The sequence below is a fragment of the Nomascus leucogenys genome, chromosome 5 (genome assembly GCF_006542625.1).
Source record: "Nomascus leucogenys isolate Asia chromosome 5, Asia_NLE_v1, whole genome shotgun sequence".
Taxonomy (NCBI): Eukaryota; Metazoa; Chordata; class Mammalia; order Primates; family Hylobatidae; genus Nomascus; species Nomascus leucogenys.
In genome coordinates this window covers 129020950-129035793 of record NC_044385.1, presented here as the reverse complement: position 1 = coordinate 129035793, position 14844 = coordinate 129020950, and the positions used below count along the sequence as shown (strand labels likewise).

The following is a 14844-nucleotide window of genomic DNA, read 5'->3' as shown; positions in this document are numbered from 1 at the left end:
TTAAATGGTAATCTTATCCCAAAACACCCTCATCAAAACATGCAGAATAATGTGTGACCACTTATCTAGGCACCCTGGATCAGCCAACTTGACACATAAAGTTAGCATTACAAATGGGAATTCGTTCAACAAGTCTTGAGCACATTATATGTGCCAGACATTGTACTGTGCTCTAAGGATACAGAAGTGAGCAACTGCTGTCTATTCTCAAAAAGAATGAAAATTAACAAGTAAAAACTAAACAAGATAATTATGGATTGTCATAAATAAAAACAGGTTATTATAGAGAAAAAGTGGGGTAGATAGTGGTGGCTACTTTAGATTGGATCATCAAGGATACTACAGATTTTTCAATGTTGAGTAAAATGTTTGGTATAGTTTATGATAAACAACCACTATTAAAACAATACATTTCCAATCTAATACTGACTTATTCCCTTTTTCAATACGAAAGGCATTAAATTTTATTAAATGTTTTTAAGGCATCTATTGAAATGCTCATGTTTTATTTGGCTTTGTTTTTGCTGCATTAATCTGTAATGGATTACATTAATAGCATTCTAATTTTTGAAACATTATAAAACCCCAGGGTTTTAAAAAAAAACAAACCCAGGGTTATTACATATTATTATTTTAATACATGGCTGAATTAATTGCACTAATATTTAATTTAGGATATTTCAAACTATAGCCCACAGGCCAAATCTGAGCCACCACCAGTGTTTGTACAGCCTGCAAACTAAGAATGATTTCAACATTGCTAAGTGGCTGAAAAAAATAAAGAGTATCTCATTACATGTGAAGCATATATGAAATTCAATTTTTGGTTCATAAATAAAGCTTTTGTGTTAGTTTCCTATTGTTGCTATGATAAATTACCACAAACTTATGTGGTTGAAAACAACATAAATTATTCTTTCACAGTTTTGGAGGTCAGAGTCTGAAACCAGTTTCACAGAGCTCATGTCAAGGTATTGGCAGGGCTGATTCCTTCTGGAGTCTCTGAGAGGGGAAAACTTTTCCTTGCTATTTCCAGCTTCTAGAGCTGCAGTCCTTATATTTCTTGTCTTGAGGCCCCTCTTCCATCTTCTTAGCCAGCACCTTGGCATCTTCAAATCTCTCCGCTTCTGTCATCACATCACCTTCTGTTCCTCTGAATGGCACAGCAGAATTATTCATAATAACCAAAAAATATAAACAATTCAAATGTCCACCAACTGGTGAATGGATACTCAAAAATGCTGAATACTATTTGGCAATAAAAATATATGAGTTGTAACAAGGTACAAAGTACTGATGCATGTCACAGCATGGATAAACCTTGAAAACATTATCTTAAGTGCAAGAGGCTAGAGGCACACAACCATAGAGTGTAGGACTCCATTTATATGAACTGTCCAGAAAAGGCAAATCCAGAGAGACAGAAAGTATGTTAGTGGTTGCCTGGGGATAGGGGTAGGAACAGAGAATGGCTGTAATGCCAGTGAATCCCAAAATTGGAGCTCAGCCTGAGAGGGTTCTTGACTTTGCACAGGAAAGAATTCAAGAGCAAACTGACAGTAAAATGAAAGCAAAGCAAGTACATTAGAGCAACAAAGCACAGGAAAATTGCTTCTGGTAAACTGAGCAGGGCTACCCCACAGGCAGAGTAACACTCATGGATTGCTGGCTAGCTATATATATATATATACACACATATATGCATATACATACACATATATATGTATATACATATAATATATACATATATACATATATAATATATATACATATACAATATATACATATATACATATATTATATATACATATAATATATACATATATGTACATATATTATATATAATATATGTACATATATAATATATGTACATATAAGATATACATATGTTATATATATTATATAATATATACATATCTATAATATATTATACATATCATATATACATATATGATATATATACTTATATACATATATAATATATCATATATGTATATATATCATATATGTATATATGATATATATAATATATTATAGATATGTATATATTATATAATATATATAACATATGTATATCTTATATGTACATATATTATATATATATATAATGGCCTATATATATATATATATATATATATATATATAATGGCCAGGCTGGTCTCCAACTCCTGACCTCAGGTGATCCACCCGCCTTGGTCTCCCGAAGTGCTGGGATTACAGGCATGAGCCAGGGCGCCTGGCCACTGGCTAACTATATTTATACCTACTCCTTCATCGTACGCTAAATAAGGGGTGGGTTATTCACGAATTTTCTAGAAAAGGGGTGGGCAGTTCCCCTGGAACTGAGGATTCTTCCGTTTTTAAACCATATAAGGTAAGGTCTGGGCATTGCCATGGCATTCGTAAACTGTCAGGGTGCTGGTGGAAGTGTGGTAGCATGTTCATGTATTATAATTAGTGTATAATGAGCAGTGAGGGCACTAGAGGTCACTTCGGTCGCCATCCTGGTTTTAGCTGGCTTGGGCCTGTTTCTTTAGGGCAGTTTTGGCCGTTTTTTTAGGGCATCCTGTTCTGACTGGATGTTGTTTTGCTCAGCGGGTGGTGATCAGTGTTTGGAAAGTCCTGCTGATCTCCTACCTCAACTGTAACTATGCACATACTTTTCAGGGGGATAATGGAAATGTTCTAATGTTCTTCAATTATAGTGATGGTTGCAAATGGTTTTAAAATTACTGAAAATCATTGAATGGTACACTTCAAATGAGTGAATTTTATGGCATGTAAAGAAATTTTTTTAAAAAAACACAGCTAAAAAATTAGGAGACAAAGAAGTATTAAGACTTTGTAATTTGGGGAAACACTTGTTATAAATGACAGTGACTATGTGGTTTTGTGGAATGTATTTCCTTGTATGTACCGTGACAGAAAAGAGGGCAGGTGCCAACTGCACTGGGCTTGGGGAAGATTCATTAAGAAATTTTTTTTTTTTCTGAGCATTATTCATACACAAGAGGTTCACGGTTAAAACAAAAATTTACAAAAAGCAACCCTGTCTTCACCTGGGAGCTTATAGCGCAGTGAGGAGACACAGATACATCCATAGCTCGTGAGGTGACCGGGGAAGGACAGGAAGAGCAGGGAGGCGATCAGGGGAGGCCTCGCTGTGAAAACCACGCGCCCTGCCAACCCCCAGGAGACGCGGCCCACGCTGGGAGGGAGCAGCCAGGACAAAAGCCGGTCGTCGTGGGGTCCCGCCTGGTGGGTGGTGGTGAGGACAGCGAAGTGTGGGCTGCCCTGGGCCTCCAGGGAAAGGAGCCAGATGGAGAGGGGAGATGTGGGGTCCGATCGCGTGCCACAGCACAGGCCACTGCCGGCCGCTGGCTTTGGCAATGAGCGCAGAGCCTTTGGAAGATCCGGGGGGATAGGCTTCCACAGCGTCCACGTGGCTGCGGCGTCGCAGACAAGGCCCAGGCGGGGGCAAGATGGTACGAGGCGACCATTTAAGTGATCATTACAATCATCCCCGCAAAGATAACAGGGGGCTTGACCCCATGTAGAAGTGTGCGAAGCGGTTGGATTCTGTCAGCGTTTGACCTTAACGGGACTAACGAATCGACTATGGGTGTGAGGAAGAGACTGGTCAGAGCTGATCGCGCCTCGGAATGGAGTGGTGGCTGGGATGCGGAAAGGCCCCGAGTGGAGCAATCCTGGGTGAGGCGGAAACGGGAGCTGACTTTCCAGCCGTCTGCGTGCTACTGAGGCGGCGGCCACCCTGGCACCTTCCCCTAGCTCCGCTCGTCCGCGCGTACAGCCCTGGGATGTGGCGGGCTGGGAGACTCACGCTCCCGGCGTGCTCTGCGGCCCGGCCCGCGCACCCGGGGGCGTGGCCTGCGCGCGCGTGCGTCGTAGCCGAACGCTGTGGCGGGGCAGGCGAGGCGGTCGCTTCGAGCGCGCTAGTTAGCTCCCTGAAGGGAGTGACGGCGGTTGGGTGCCCGCGGCCACTTTTGCCTTCCCGGGTAAGTGCGGCGGTGGCGGTTGGCGCTGCCGGCTGACGGGCGGCTTCCTGGGAGACGGGGAGAGTACCCGGCAGGCCCGCCTGAGGCGTTTGAGGCTCGCGGGCGTCACTCCTCAGGGGCGTCTGGTCCGAGCCGGGAGGCGTTCCGCTAAGTTCGGTGCCCGCGGGCACCAGCCGGTGGGGGCTTCGTCCGCTTTGCCGAGTAGGAGGGCGTAATGTGGGGTTGGTTCGGGCGGGGAGAGCCGGACGGGGCCAACCTGGACCACGTCAGCCAGTCCCGGGTGACTGGCTCGAAGCAGCCTCGGAGTTGAGAGGGGTCGTCGGGGGCGGCCCGCGGCGTAGCCCCGGCAGCGCGCGTTTGCGGAGAGAACGGATCCGGTGCCCGAGCGCCGCCGAGCCCCGCACGCCCGTGAGACCCGCTTTGAATTTTCTGTCCATGTTCGCTGGGGGTTGTTGACCCGACCCCCTGTAAGACTCGGACTCAACGTTTTTGTTTGCCCCACGACAGCCAGCCTAATGCTGTGGACGTAACAGGGCACGAAGGTTTGTAACCGAAAGTTGAAGGGGCTGTGGCGTCTCCGTCCCGTGGCGTGGGAGGTGATCGCCCAGCCCTTGTGAGCAGGAGTTGTCCTAGAACTCCGCCGACCGCCCAGCCGGTGGAGCCGGCGCTCCGGATGCCACTAGCGCTGGCGTTTCGTGGGCGCAGCACCTCTGGCCGGTCATCTTCACCATCGCCGTTGAGGGCACTGAGGCCGGGCCAGGCTTCAAACCCTGCCCTCTCTGAACCTAAAGCCAGAGATGAAAACCCAGACGACAGTGGCCTGGCGTGGTGGCTCACGCCTGTAATCCCAGCACGATGGGAGGCCAAAGCGCGTAGATCACCTGAGGTCAGGAGTTCAAAACCAGCCTAGCCAACATGGTGAAACCCCGGCTCTACTAAAAATACAAAAATTAGCCGGGCGCGGTGGCGGACGCCTGTAATCTCAGCTACTCGGGAGGCTGAGGCTGGAGAATCTCTTGAACCCGAGAGGCAGAGGTTGCAGTGAGCCGAGATTGCGCCACTGCACTCCTGCCTCAGGGACAGAGCAAGACTGTCTCAAAAAAACAAACCCAGATGACCTAGAGCAGGTTGCTTGGGGATTGTCTTTTGGGGCATTTTCCATGTTTCTGAAGAAAACCAGCATGTGTGCACCAGCCGTGAAGAACACACTGTGCATCGTGAAGTCTGAAAAGTAGTAAAGCAGACCGGGAGAGGTGGCAAACGCCTTGGGATCCCAACGGTTTGGGAGGCCAAGGCAGGGGGTATCTCTTGAGCCCGGGAGTTCAAGACCAGCCTGCGAAACATAGGGAGACCCTCGTCTCTACAAAAACATTTACAAATAATTAGCGGGCGTGGTGGTGAGCGTCTGTAGTCCCATCTACTCAAGAGGCTGAGGCGAGAGGATCGCCTGAGCTCAGGAGTTCGAGGATTCAGTGAGCTTATGATTGCGCCACTCAATTTTCCGGCCTGTCTGCCGGGGCGAGAACCTGTCTCAAAAAAAAAATAGTGAAGCATTCTAAATTAAGATGGTGGTTGTTTACATGCATCTAAATTTACTGCTTCATGAAGTTTCTCACTAAACTTACATTAAGGTTATTTAAAAACAAACATAAACCTCCAGCAATGGGAAAATAGGAAAGGAAACGCTGGCAATAAATAGCGGGCTCTAAAACATGTATGTCTTAGCAAACCCTGTATTAACCACAGAATCTTCAAACTGCACGGAAACTGGCAGCACTGGACAGCTGTGGTACTGGGAATGAAGGTGGTGTGGTGCAGAAGGTGGGTGTAAGGAGCTTAAAGAAAGATGATTTAGGTGAAATCTGAGAAGCAATTGGATATCCAGATCCCCTTCCCCATTTCACGCTGTTGGGTGACTGCCTTTCCCCTTGTTAGAAGACTGGATGGAGGCTTATTCTCTTAAGAAAGTAAAACAGAGGATCTTTGAACTGAGAAACCCAGGCATAATTATGGGGCTGCATGTATGAAGATAGGGACATTGAAGCTTGAAGTCTTTCATCTCCTTTATCTCACTCAACTTCCAAAACTTTTGCAGTCAGATCAGACTAATGCTCTCCAGGCTGAAATAAGAGAACTCTACACACTCACACACACAGATGGGGAGAGGTACATAATAAGTTGGTTATGGTGGTTTCTAGGAAGTGAAAGGAACTTGGTGACTGGGGGAAGAGTGTGAGGAAACTTCTGTTTACATTGTCTTTTAAAATGTACTGTGTACACACGATACCTATTCAAAAATGAAATGTATTCTTCACCTCAGGAACATCTATGAAAAAAATATTCTGTAAATTATGAACAAATACTTTGACTTCTGTTTACATTTTTTTAATGTACCGTGTGCACATGATACCTATTCAAAAATGAAATGTATTCACCTCAGGAAGTTCTATGAAAAAATTCTGTAAAAAATTATGAACAAACCCTTTGACACAGTGATTCCTTCCCCAGGAATTTATCTTATAAATACACTTACACTCGTGTGAAAGTAAGTACAGTGCTATATGGAAGGATAAGTAAGAAGCAGATAATATTGGTTACCTTTGGAGAGGGAAATCTGATGGCAAGTCAAGACTGGAATGAGTGAGACTTTTTCACTACATATTCTTGGTACCTTTTGAACTTTAAACCATGTTATTGTTACCTATTGAATGAATAAATAAATAAATGTTAATGGGAAAAATGGGTGAGTAATGGAGATCCTGATGTTGGTAATATCCTAAACAATACAAGAGCTCTTAACATAGGAAGAAATGCTACAAAACAACCCCAAAATTTCAGTGGCTTACATTTCATGCTCATGGATCTTCAGATCAGCTGGTGTTCAGATCTTGGTTAGACTAGTCTGGACTCCAGACTTCAGTTTTGGGTTCAGATCTGTTCCATGTGTCTTCATTTTGAGACCCAGGCTGAAAATGCAAAACCACCTAGAGCATGTTTTTCTCATGGCTGAGGGTGAAAGTTCAAAAGGGCTTCTGGAAGTTTGCCATGCCTCAGCTCAGAAGTCACACATTGAAATGTCTACCTACATTCCATTAGTTAAAACAAGTTACATAGCCAAGTCCAAAGTAAACAGAGTGAAGACATATATACTCCGCCTTCTGGCAGCACTGTGAAGTTCCATGACAAGATGTGGGTGGGTAGGCTTGGGAACTGTAATGATGAAGAAGATGGGTTAATGGAAAGATGCTGAAAAATTAAGTTTAGGATAGTTGGTTTAGAATGAAGATTCTTACAAAAATGTGTATTTATACATTTTTACATTATCATTTTTTGCCAAGATACAGCATCCTACTTTGATATGAATTACCTTACAGTTTCCATGTCAAAGTACCACCTTTGTTTTTATCTTCTATAACATCTACCAACCCTGCACCTGGCCCTCTAACCAATTCTGAATGCCCATAGAAAAATGTACATGTAAAGACACCAGATTTTAGGGAAGTAATTCTAAATGTTTATTTTAGCTACTGAATGTGTTCACTCATAGTTTTTGTGTCATATCCATGTCTGCCAACTCACCTTTCACAACAGAATCTTCTTTTCAGGGAGATGTCCTTTGCTTCTCAGATGTAAATGCACTTTAAGTTTGTTATTCAACAGTGAAAATGAGTCATACAGAGGTAATATTTTCGTATGTTCTGCATCTTCAGGGTTCCTGGTTTTTTGTTTGTTTGTAATTATGTGGCTTCAGAGTAATCTTATTTTCAACTTTCACTGTGGGAGGCAGTATAGCATAAGTGGTTAAGAGCGAGGAATCTAGAGCAGACTACCCTGAGTTTAAATCCTAGCTAGCGGCTATATAACCTTGGGCAAGTTACTTAATCTGCTGTGCCTTATCTATAAAATGGGGATAATGGTAGTGCTTGCCTCATAGAATTGTTAGAAAGGTGAAATAAGTTAATACATATAAAGCACTTATAATAATACCCGACACAGTAAGCACTTAAATACTATTATTAATATCACTACTTTTTATTTGGAGGCTATGACTTGAAGTATGAGCCTCACAGAGCAAACATATATATAGCTGTTCAGTTGTCTTAATAGGCAAGAAAGTAATTTTTGATCCCTTTATTCTCTTGAATTCCAGGTTAAATTAAAAATACCTTTTGGAAATAAATTACTAGATGCCGTTTGTTTGGTACCTAACAAGAGCTTAACATATGGAATAATTCTTACACATGGAGCATCAGGAGATATGAATCTTCCTCATTTGATGTCACTGGCATCCCATCTTGCATCTCATGGGTTTTTCTGTCTGAGATTTACCTGTAAAGGCCTTAATATTGTACATAGAATTAAGGCATATAAATCAGTTTTGGTAAGAAAATTTCTTTATATTATAACAGAATTCTGTTTGAAATCCTTAATAAATATAAGATAAATTTTATTAGTACTCATCTAGTTTAATTTAAAAAATCTTTGAATGAGTATATGCTTAGAAAACTCATCAGTACATGAAAACTTTTTAGTCGTGAGATTTCCCTTGTCATCAGTTTCCATGGAGATGAATGCTTACATCATAAATGTTCCTCCGTGATATTGCCAAGGAAGCTACTTATGATTTTTCTCACTGGAATTATGTAACTTTAGCACATCATTTTGGCATTCTAGAATATTTCATCTACCATACTATGCATGTGTAAATATGATACTGTTTTCTGTGTATGTTATTTAGAAACCTTGCTTAAAATGCTGGATAACACTGCAGTTTCTCTAAATCAAGCTCGTCCAACCCATGGGCCACATATGGCCCAGCACAGCTTTGAACGTGGCCCAACACAAGTTTGTAAACTTACTTAAAACATTATGAGATTTTTTTTGCAATTTTTTTTTAAGCTCATCAGGTGTCATGAGTGTTAGTGTATTTTATGTGTGGCACAAGACAGTTCTTCCACTGTGGCCCAGAGAAACCAAAAGATTGAACACCCCTGATCTACATAATTTCAAGCTTACTAATAAGTTTTTTAGAACTTTAGATGTTGGCCGGGCGCGGTGGCTCACGCTTGTAATCCCAGCACTTTGGGAGGCCGAGGCGGGCGGATCACGAGGTCAGGAGATTGAGACCACAGTGAAAACCCCGTCTCTACTAAAAATACAAAAAAATTAGCCGGGCGTGGTGGCGGGCGCCTGTAGTCCCAGCTACTCGGAGAGGCTGAGGCAGGAGAATGGCGTGAACCCAGGAGGCGCAGCTTGCAGTGAGCCGAGATGGCGCCACTGCACTCCAGCCTGGGCAACAGTGAGACTACGTCTCAAAAAAAAAAAAAGAACTTTAGATGTTAACATTATCAAATTTGGTATTAATTGGAAGCCTTTGCTGGCCTTTTTAAAAAATAATTTATTCTCTAAAAATAGTTTAGTGCTTAAATATTTTAGTAAAGGTAGATTGACTTTTTTCTCACATATTTGCCTGTATTACATAACGTGATTTAATAGTGAAGGCATGACCAGAAGAGGAAGGACTGCTTACTTCTTTTAAGAAAAATCCCTTAAGATTTTCTGGTTATCTTTGCATAGATATTCATACATTTCAGTAATGATGAGAAACAATATATCTTGCCTTTCCAGTGGAATATTTTATAGGTGAAGAACTGATGATTTCTTTTATTTTTCTAGAATTACCTGAAGACATCAGGAGAATACAAACTTGCAGGTGTTTTTCTTGGAGGTAAGTGCAATCCTTGTGAATACTTGTTAATTACCTGTTTTAATATAGGAATAGGTAATGGAGAATTAAAATTAGTTGATCATAGGGAGCTAATTTAAGGATTTTTTTGTTGTTTTGGTAAGTCACCTTTTTAATGTTAAAGCACTTTATATACTTAGAGCAAACTTGAACCTCATGTATATGTATTATAATCTGAGCTTCTCTCCTTTTATTCATATCCCTGAATCGTCCTCTTGCATATGATGATTCCTTTACAATGATTGTCCTTGTCCTTTTAAGTGTTCTTCAGAAAAATAATTGCCTTTTTTTTTTTTAGCATTTGACTTAAGGTCAATTTTTAGCTTTTTTTTTTTTTTTTTTTTTGAGACGGAGTCTTGCTCTGTCACCCAGGCTGGAGTGCAGTGGCGCCATCTTGGCTCACTGCAGCCTCCACCTCCGGGATTCAAGTGATTCTCCTGCCTCAGCCTCCCAAGTAGCTGGGACTATAGTTGTGCACCACCATGCCCAGCTAATTTTTGTGTTTTTAGTAGAGATAGGGTTTTGCCATGTTGGTCAGGCTGGTCTGAAACTCTTGACCTCAGGCAGTCTGCCCACCTAGGCCTCCCAAAGTGCTGGGATTACAGGTGTGAGCCACCGCGCCTGGCCTGGTATTGCAACTTGTTAATTGCTGCCTTTTGGAGTTAATTTGTTGGTAAACAGATATGATGAACAGTAAAAGATCCAATTTGCCTACACCATCACTGCTACTTTATGTGAAAGTTTATATTTCAAACTGAACTTAATTTTAATTGATTTTAGGTCGTTCAATGGGCTCAAGAGCAGCTGCTTCTGTAATGTGTCACATTGAGCCAGATGATGGTGATGATTTTGTTCGGGGTCTCATTTGTATTTCTTACCCACTGCACCATCCAAAGCAGCAGCATAAACTCAGAGATGAAGACCTCTTTCGTTTAAAAGATCCTGTACTGTTTGTGTCAGGCTCAGCAGATGAAATGTGTGAAAAGGTGAATTATAACTCAATGTTTGTGTGAATGAAAGAGAATGAAAGGCAGAAATATCTTGGGAGCAAGGTACTTCTGGCAACAGTCTCTTTTAAAAATTGCTTATTTGACTAAGGCTAGTTTTGTGTCCTGGTTACTCTGTTACTTTTGAGAACCTAAAAATATAAGTATAGTGACAAAATTTGTCTCCCTGGAAATAGAGTTTGTAAATGTGACCCTTTCTTGGAAAATGAAGGATTAATATCTGAATCATCTGATTTTGGGATTACTACACTGTAGATTTTTTTAATCATTTCAACATTCAGGCAGATTATTTGTTATAAAATAGATTCTTGAGAAAGGGTTGGCATGTCTACACATTACTAAATATTAGCCCAATATTATGAAACAACTTTGTATTTCCCAGAGCGTATAATTTGCTCGGGAAAAAGATTTTTGGGGGAAGAAATTTTTTTATTCCAATTTATTTAACATTTTATTAGTAATGAATGCTTGATCTGATATTGCTACAGCTGAGAGAAGTGGACTGCCACTTTTACGGACATTTCCTCACACATTCTATTGCCTAGAAAGTTGTCTGTGAGAAAGCATTTAATGAATACTTGGGAATGAATGCCAGTATAGGCGGGGGAGAGAGGACCTTTTATTAAATATCAACAGAACATTAGTCTAGTATCCTCTTCTTTTTCTCTTTAGAACTTGTTGGAGAAAGTGGCACAGAAAATGCAAGCTCCCCATAAAATCCACTGGATTGAGAAGGCAAATCATTCCATGGCAGTGAAAGGACGGTCGACAAATGATGTTTTCAAAGAAATAAATACACAGATTTTGTTTTGGATCCAAGAAATTACTGAAATGGACAAGAAATGTCATTAGTTAAAAGCCATGTTATCTTGAGTCCACATACAGCCAATTTGATAAAGAAGAGTATGCCTCTCAGCATTGTGAGATACATTTCAGACTAATTTGATGTTCTTTAATGTTCCCTTATTTTTGAAACACGTTTTAAATGTGAAATTAATGTCCTTCACAAAATGTCTTTTGAAAGCACTGTTACAGTTGTATAAAGATGATGTAAAAATATTGAAGGTGGTCTACATATAATTTATTTTCATTAGTATAGTTAAGTTTTGAAAAAAATTAAACATCTGAATTTTGTTACAGAGGTGCTTTTGTCTTATTGATATGCAACTGAGAAATTTTGCAGAGCAGCGTTATCTTCAGAAAAGGAAAACATTATGGTTAATCTAGTCAGATTTATAGAATGCACACATCTCTTCACCTTATCTTTTAATAAATCTCAATGAAAGGATAGGAGTGGACATATGTTTCAAATATGGGGACCCTGAAGACTTTTTAGAATGAAATAAAGATCTTTAATTCAAGAAGTGTTCACTGAAGACTTATTACAGGCAAACCTCATTGGGTTTGCAAAGATGAATAAAAACTTGGAGCTTACAACATAGTGTGTGAGGCTGGGCACGGTGGCTCACGCCAGTAATCCAAGCATTTTGGGAGGCTGAGGCGGGCGGATCACTTGAGGCCAGGAGTTTGAGACCATCCTGGCCAACATGGCAAAACCCTGTCTCTACTAAAAATACGAAAATTAGCCAAGTATGGTGGCACGCATCTATAGTCCCATCTACTTGAAGGATGAGGTGGAAGAATTGCTTGAACCCAGGAAGTGGGGGCTGTAGTGAGCCCAGAGCACACCACTAGACTCCAGCCTGGGCGACAGCGTGAGACTGTGTCTCAGAAACACAACATAGTATGTAAAATCAATAGACCACTCTGATTAAAGAGAGAAATAATTGCTACATTGTAGTACTAACATCTTTGCTATATCTATGCAGTTGGGGCACTTAATTTTGCCTTGGAAAGTTCAGCTATCACCTGATCTCGAGCTTGAATGGTATTGAGTTATATATAAAGAACATAGTTTCTGTATTTCCTGTAAAATTCACAAAAGGTGATGAGGCTAATGTTAAATTTAAATAGAATTTTGTAGTAAGAAATGTTTCTTTACAGTAAATTTTTTGCATATCCTCCCTACTGCTTTTAACGTTAGGCCATTAAAATAGCCTCAAGTGGCCTGGGCAGCTTGCAGATTTTTGAGGCCCCTTATTCCCCCTGCCCTGATGGAATCAGTAGATTTAAAATAGTATTTTTCTAAATGTGACAAAAAGAATGAAAGCCTAGGTAATAATGTCCAAATCTTTCACATTATAGAATAAAGTGATGTATAACTATAAATTTAAAATTCCTGTTACTATTTATAATAGATATTTTTGACTAAGTCATTTCCTGAACCTAAATTTTTAAGAATGTTGTATAAGTAAACAATAATTAACATTTGAAATTTTAAAACACTACTAGTATCAAAAGATTATAAACATAAAAAATATCCAAAGCTATCAAGAAGATAGAATCACTGGTCTATTAACCACTATAAGTCATTGAGGAGCGTAAGTATTGTGAACCAAAATACTAATGGGACAAGGAAAACACAAAAGACAACTTATTACATAATGTTAGAGTACAACAAAACACTTAAAAGGCTACTGACCAGGCTATACAATTTACAATATTTGCGTTTGCAAAATTAAACTATAGGCATAATATGATGACCAAAGATACTACATCAAATATAGGGGTAATGTAGGTAGATGATCATTTAAAGTTGATTTTCCCCTGAGTTTTCTATAAGAAACTACTGTTCCTTATTGATGTAATGGCTTGACATTTGAGGACTGTATAGCTAGCCATATTTGGGGAACACAGAACTCCTAGAGAAAGATACGAATATCTACAGCTGAAACGAACATTTAGAAAAAGGTCACATCTGCTCTCCTCCATAGATTTACCACGCCTTGCAGGAAAATGTTCAGCCCCTTCAAGTTTGAGATTATAATCAAAGAGCCATTCTGGCACCTCTTCTGGTAGGCCCTAATTGACATAGCTGTTACTGGTAGGGGTCTTGACTGCAAGTTGTCCAGTTTCTTGACGTTTTGAATAAAGAATTGGACAAAATGCACAGCAAAGCAAGGAAAGAGTGAAGCAAAGAAAGCATAGATTTATTGAAAATGATAGTACACTTCACAGTGTGGGAGTGGGCCCAAGCAGCGGCTCAAGGGCCCTGGAGAAGGAATCTTCTGGGACCCAAACACCCTCTAGAGATTTCCCATTGTCTACTTGGTGTTCACCCCATGTAAATGAAGTGGTGGCCCACAATCAGTCTGATTGGTTGCAGAAAGTAACCAGTCAGAGGCTGAAGTGAAGTTACAAAGTTACACTCCCATGCAAATGTCTGTTTGCAGAAAGCAACCAATTTTGCAACCAACTTTCAATTTTCCATCTGCTGCACTGAAAAGGTGGGGGTTTGCAAAGGAAGTAGCCTCTGGTCTTTTTGTTACTTAGGCGTGGAAAGTTGAGGTTTTCCTATCAACTTAGTTGTAGGAACTCAGGGTGAATCGGTCTTAGGTTCCCTGCCTCTAGACCCTATTCTCCTGCCTCATAAACACTCACCTAGACTAATGCTCCCCACCCAGGGGGGACCTTTACCCCTTAGGGCAGTGGTCCCCAACCTTTTTGGCACCAGGGACCCATTTCATGGAAGACAATTTTTCCACCTGACTGGGGTGGGAGTGGTGGGGGTAGGGATGTTTTCTGGATGAAACTGTGCCATCTCAGATCATCAGTCATTCGATTCTCATAAGAAGCGCACAACCTATAGATCCCCCATGTGCAAAGTTCATAATAAGGTTCCCTGCTCCTATAAGAATCTAATGTCACAGCTGATGTGACAGGAGGCAGAGCTCAGGCAGTAATGCTGGCTTGCCTGCTGTTGGTTCATAGTAGGCCACAGACCAGTACTAGTCTGCAGCCCAGGGGTTGGGGACCCCTGTCTTAGGGGATATTTGGCAATGTCTGGAAATATGTTTGATTGTCACGACTAGGGTTGGGGTGCTACCAGCATTCTGTAGGTAAAAGATAGGGATGTTGCTAAGAATCCTACAATACCCAGTACTGCAGCCACAACAAAGAAATATCCTGTCCAAAATGTCAATAGTGCTCACGTTGGGAAACCTCATCTTAGACA

The 14844-nt window shown here is 41.0% G+C and overlaps 1 protein-coding gene across 3 annotated transcripts; it reads left to right on the top strand.

Annotated features, from left to right (window-relative positions):
- The first annotated feature begins 3879 nt into the window (after positions 1-3879).
- On the top strand, positions 3880-11908 carry TEX30 (testis expressed 30). Of its 3 annotated transcripts, XM_003270158.4 has the most exons (6): positions 3880-4016; positions 7622-7696; positions 8167-8397; positions 9693-9744; positions 10543-10748; positions 11442-11908. In XM_003270158.4, exons 2-6 carry the CDS (start codon positions 7682-7684, stop codon positions 11619-11621), a joined length of 684 nt encoding a protein of 227 aa, XP_003270206.1. In that variant the 5' UTR covers positions 3880-4016; positions 7622-7681; the 3' UTR covers positions 11622-11908. The 3 variants fall into 3 exon arrangements, with proteins under 3 accessions (XP_003270206.1, XP_003270207.1, XP_030669521.1); XM_003270159.4 differs by lacking the exon at positions 7622-7696 and having other exon boundaries at positions 3884-4016; XM_030813661.1 differs by lacking the exon at positions 8167-8397 and having other exon boundaries at positions 3926-4016.
- Positions 11909-14844: the final 2936 nt, after the last annotated feature.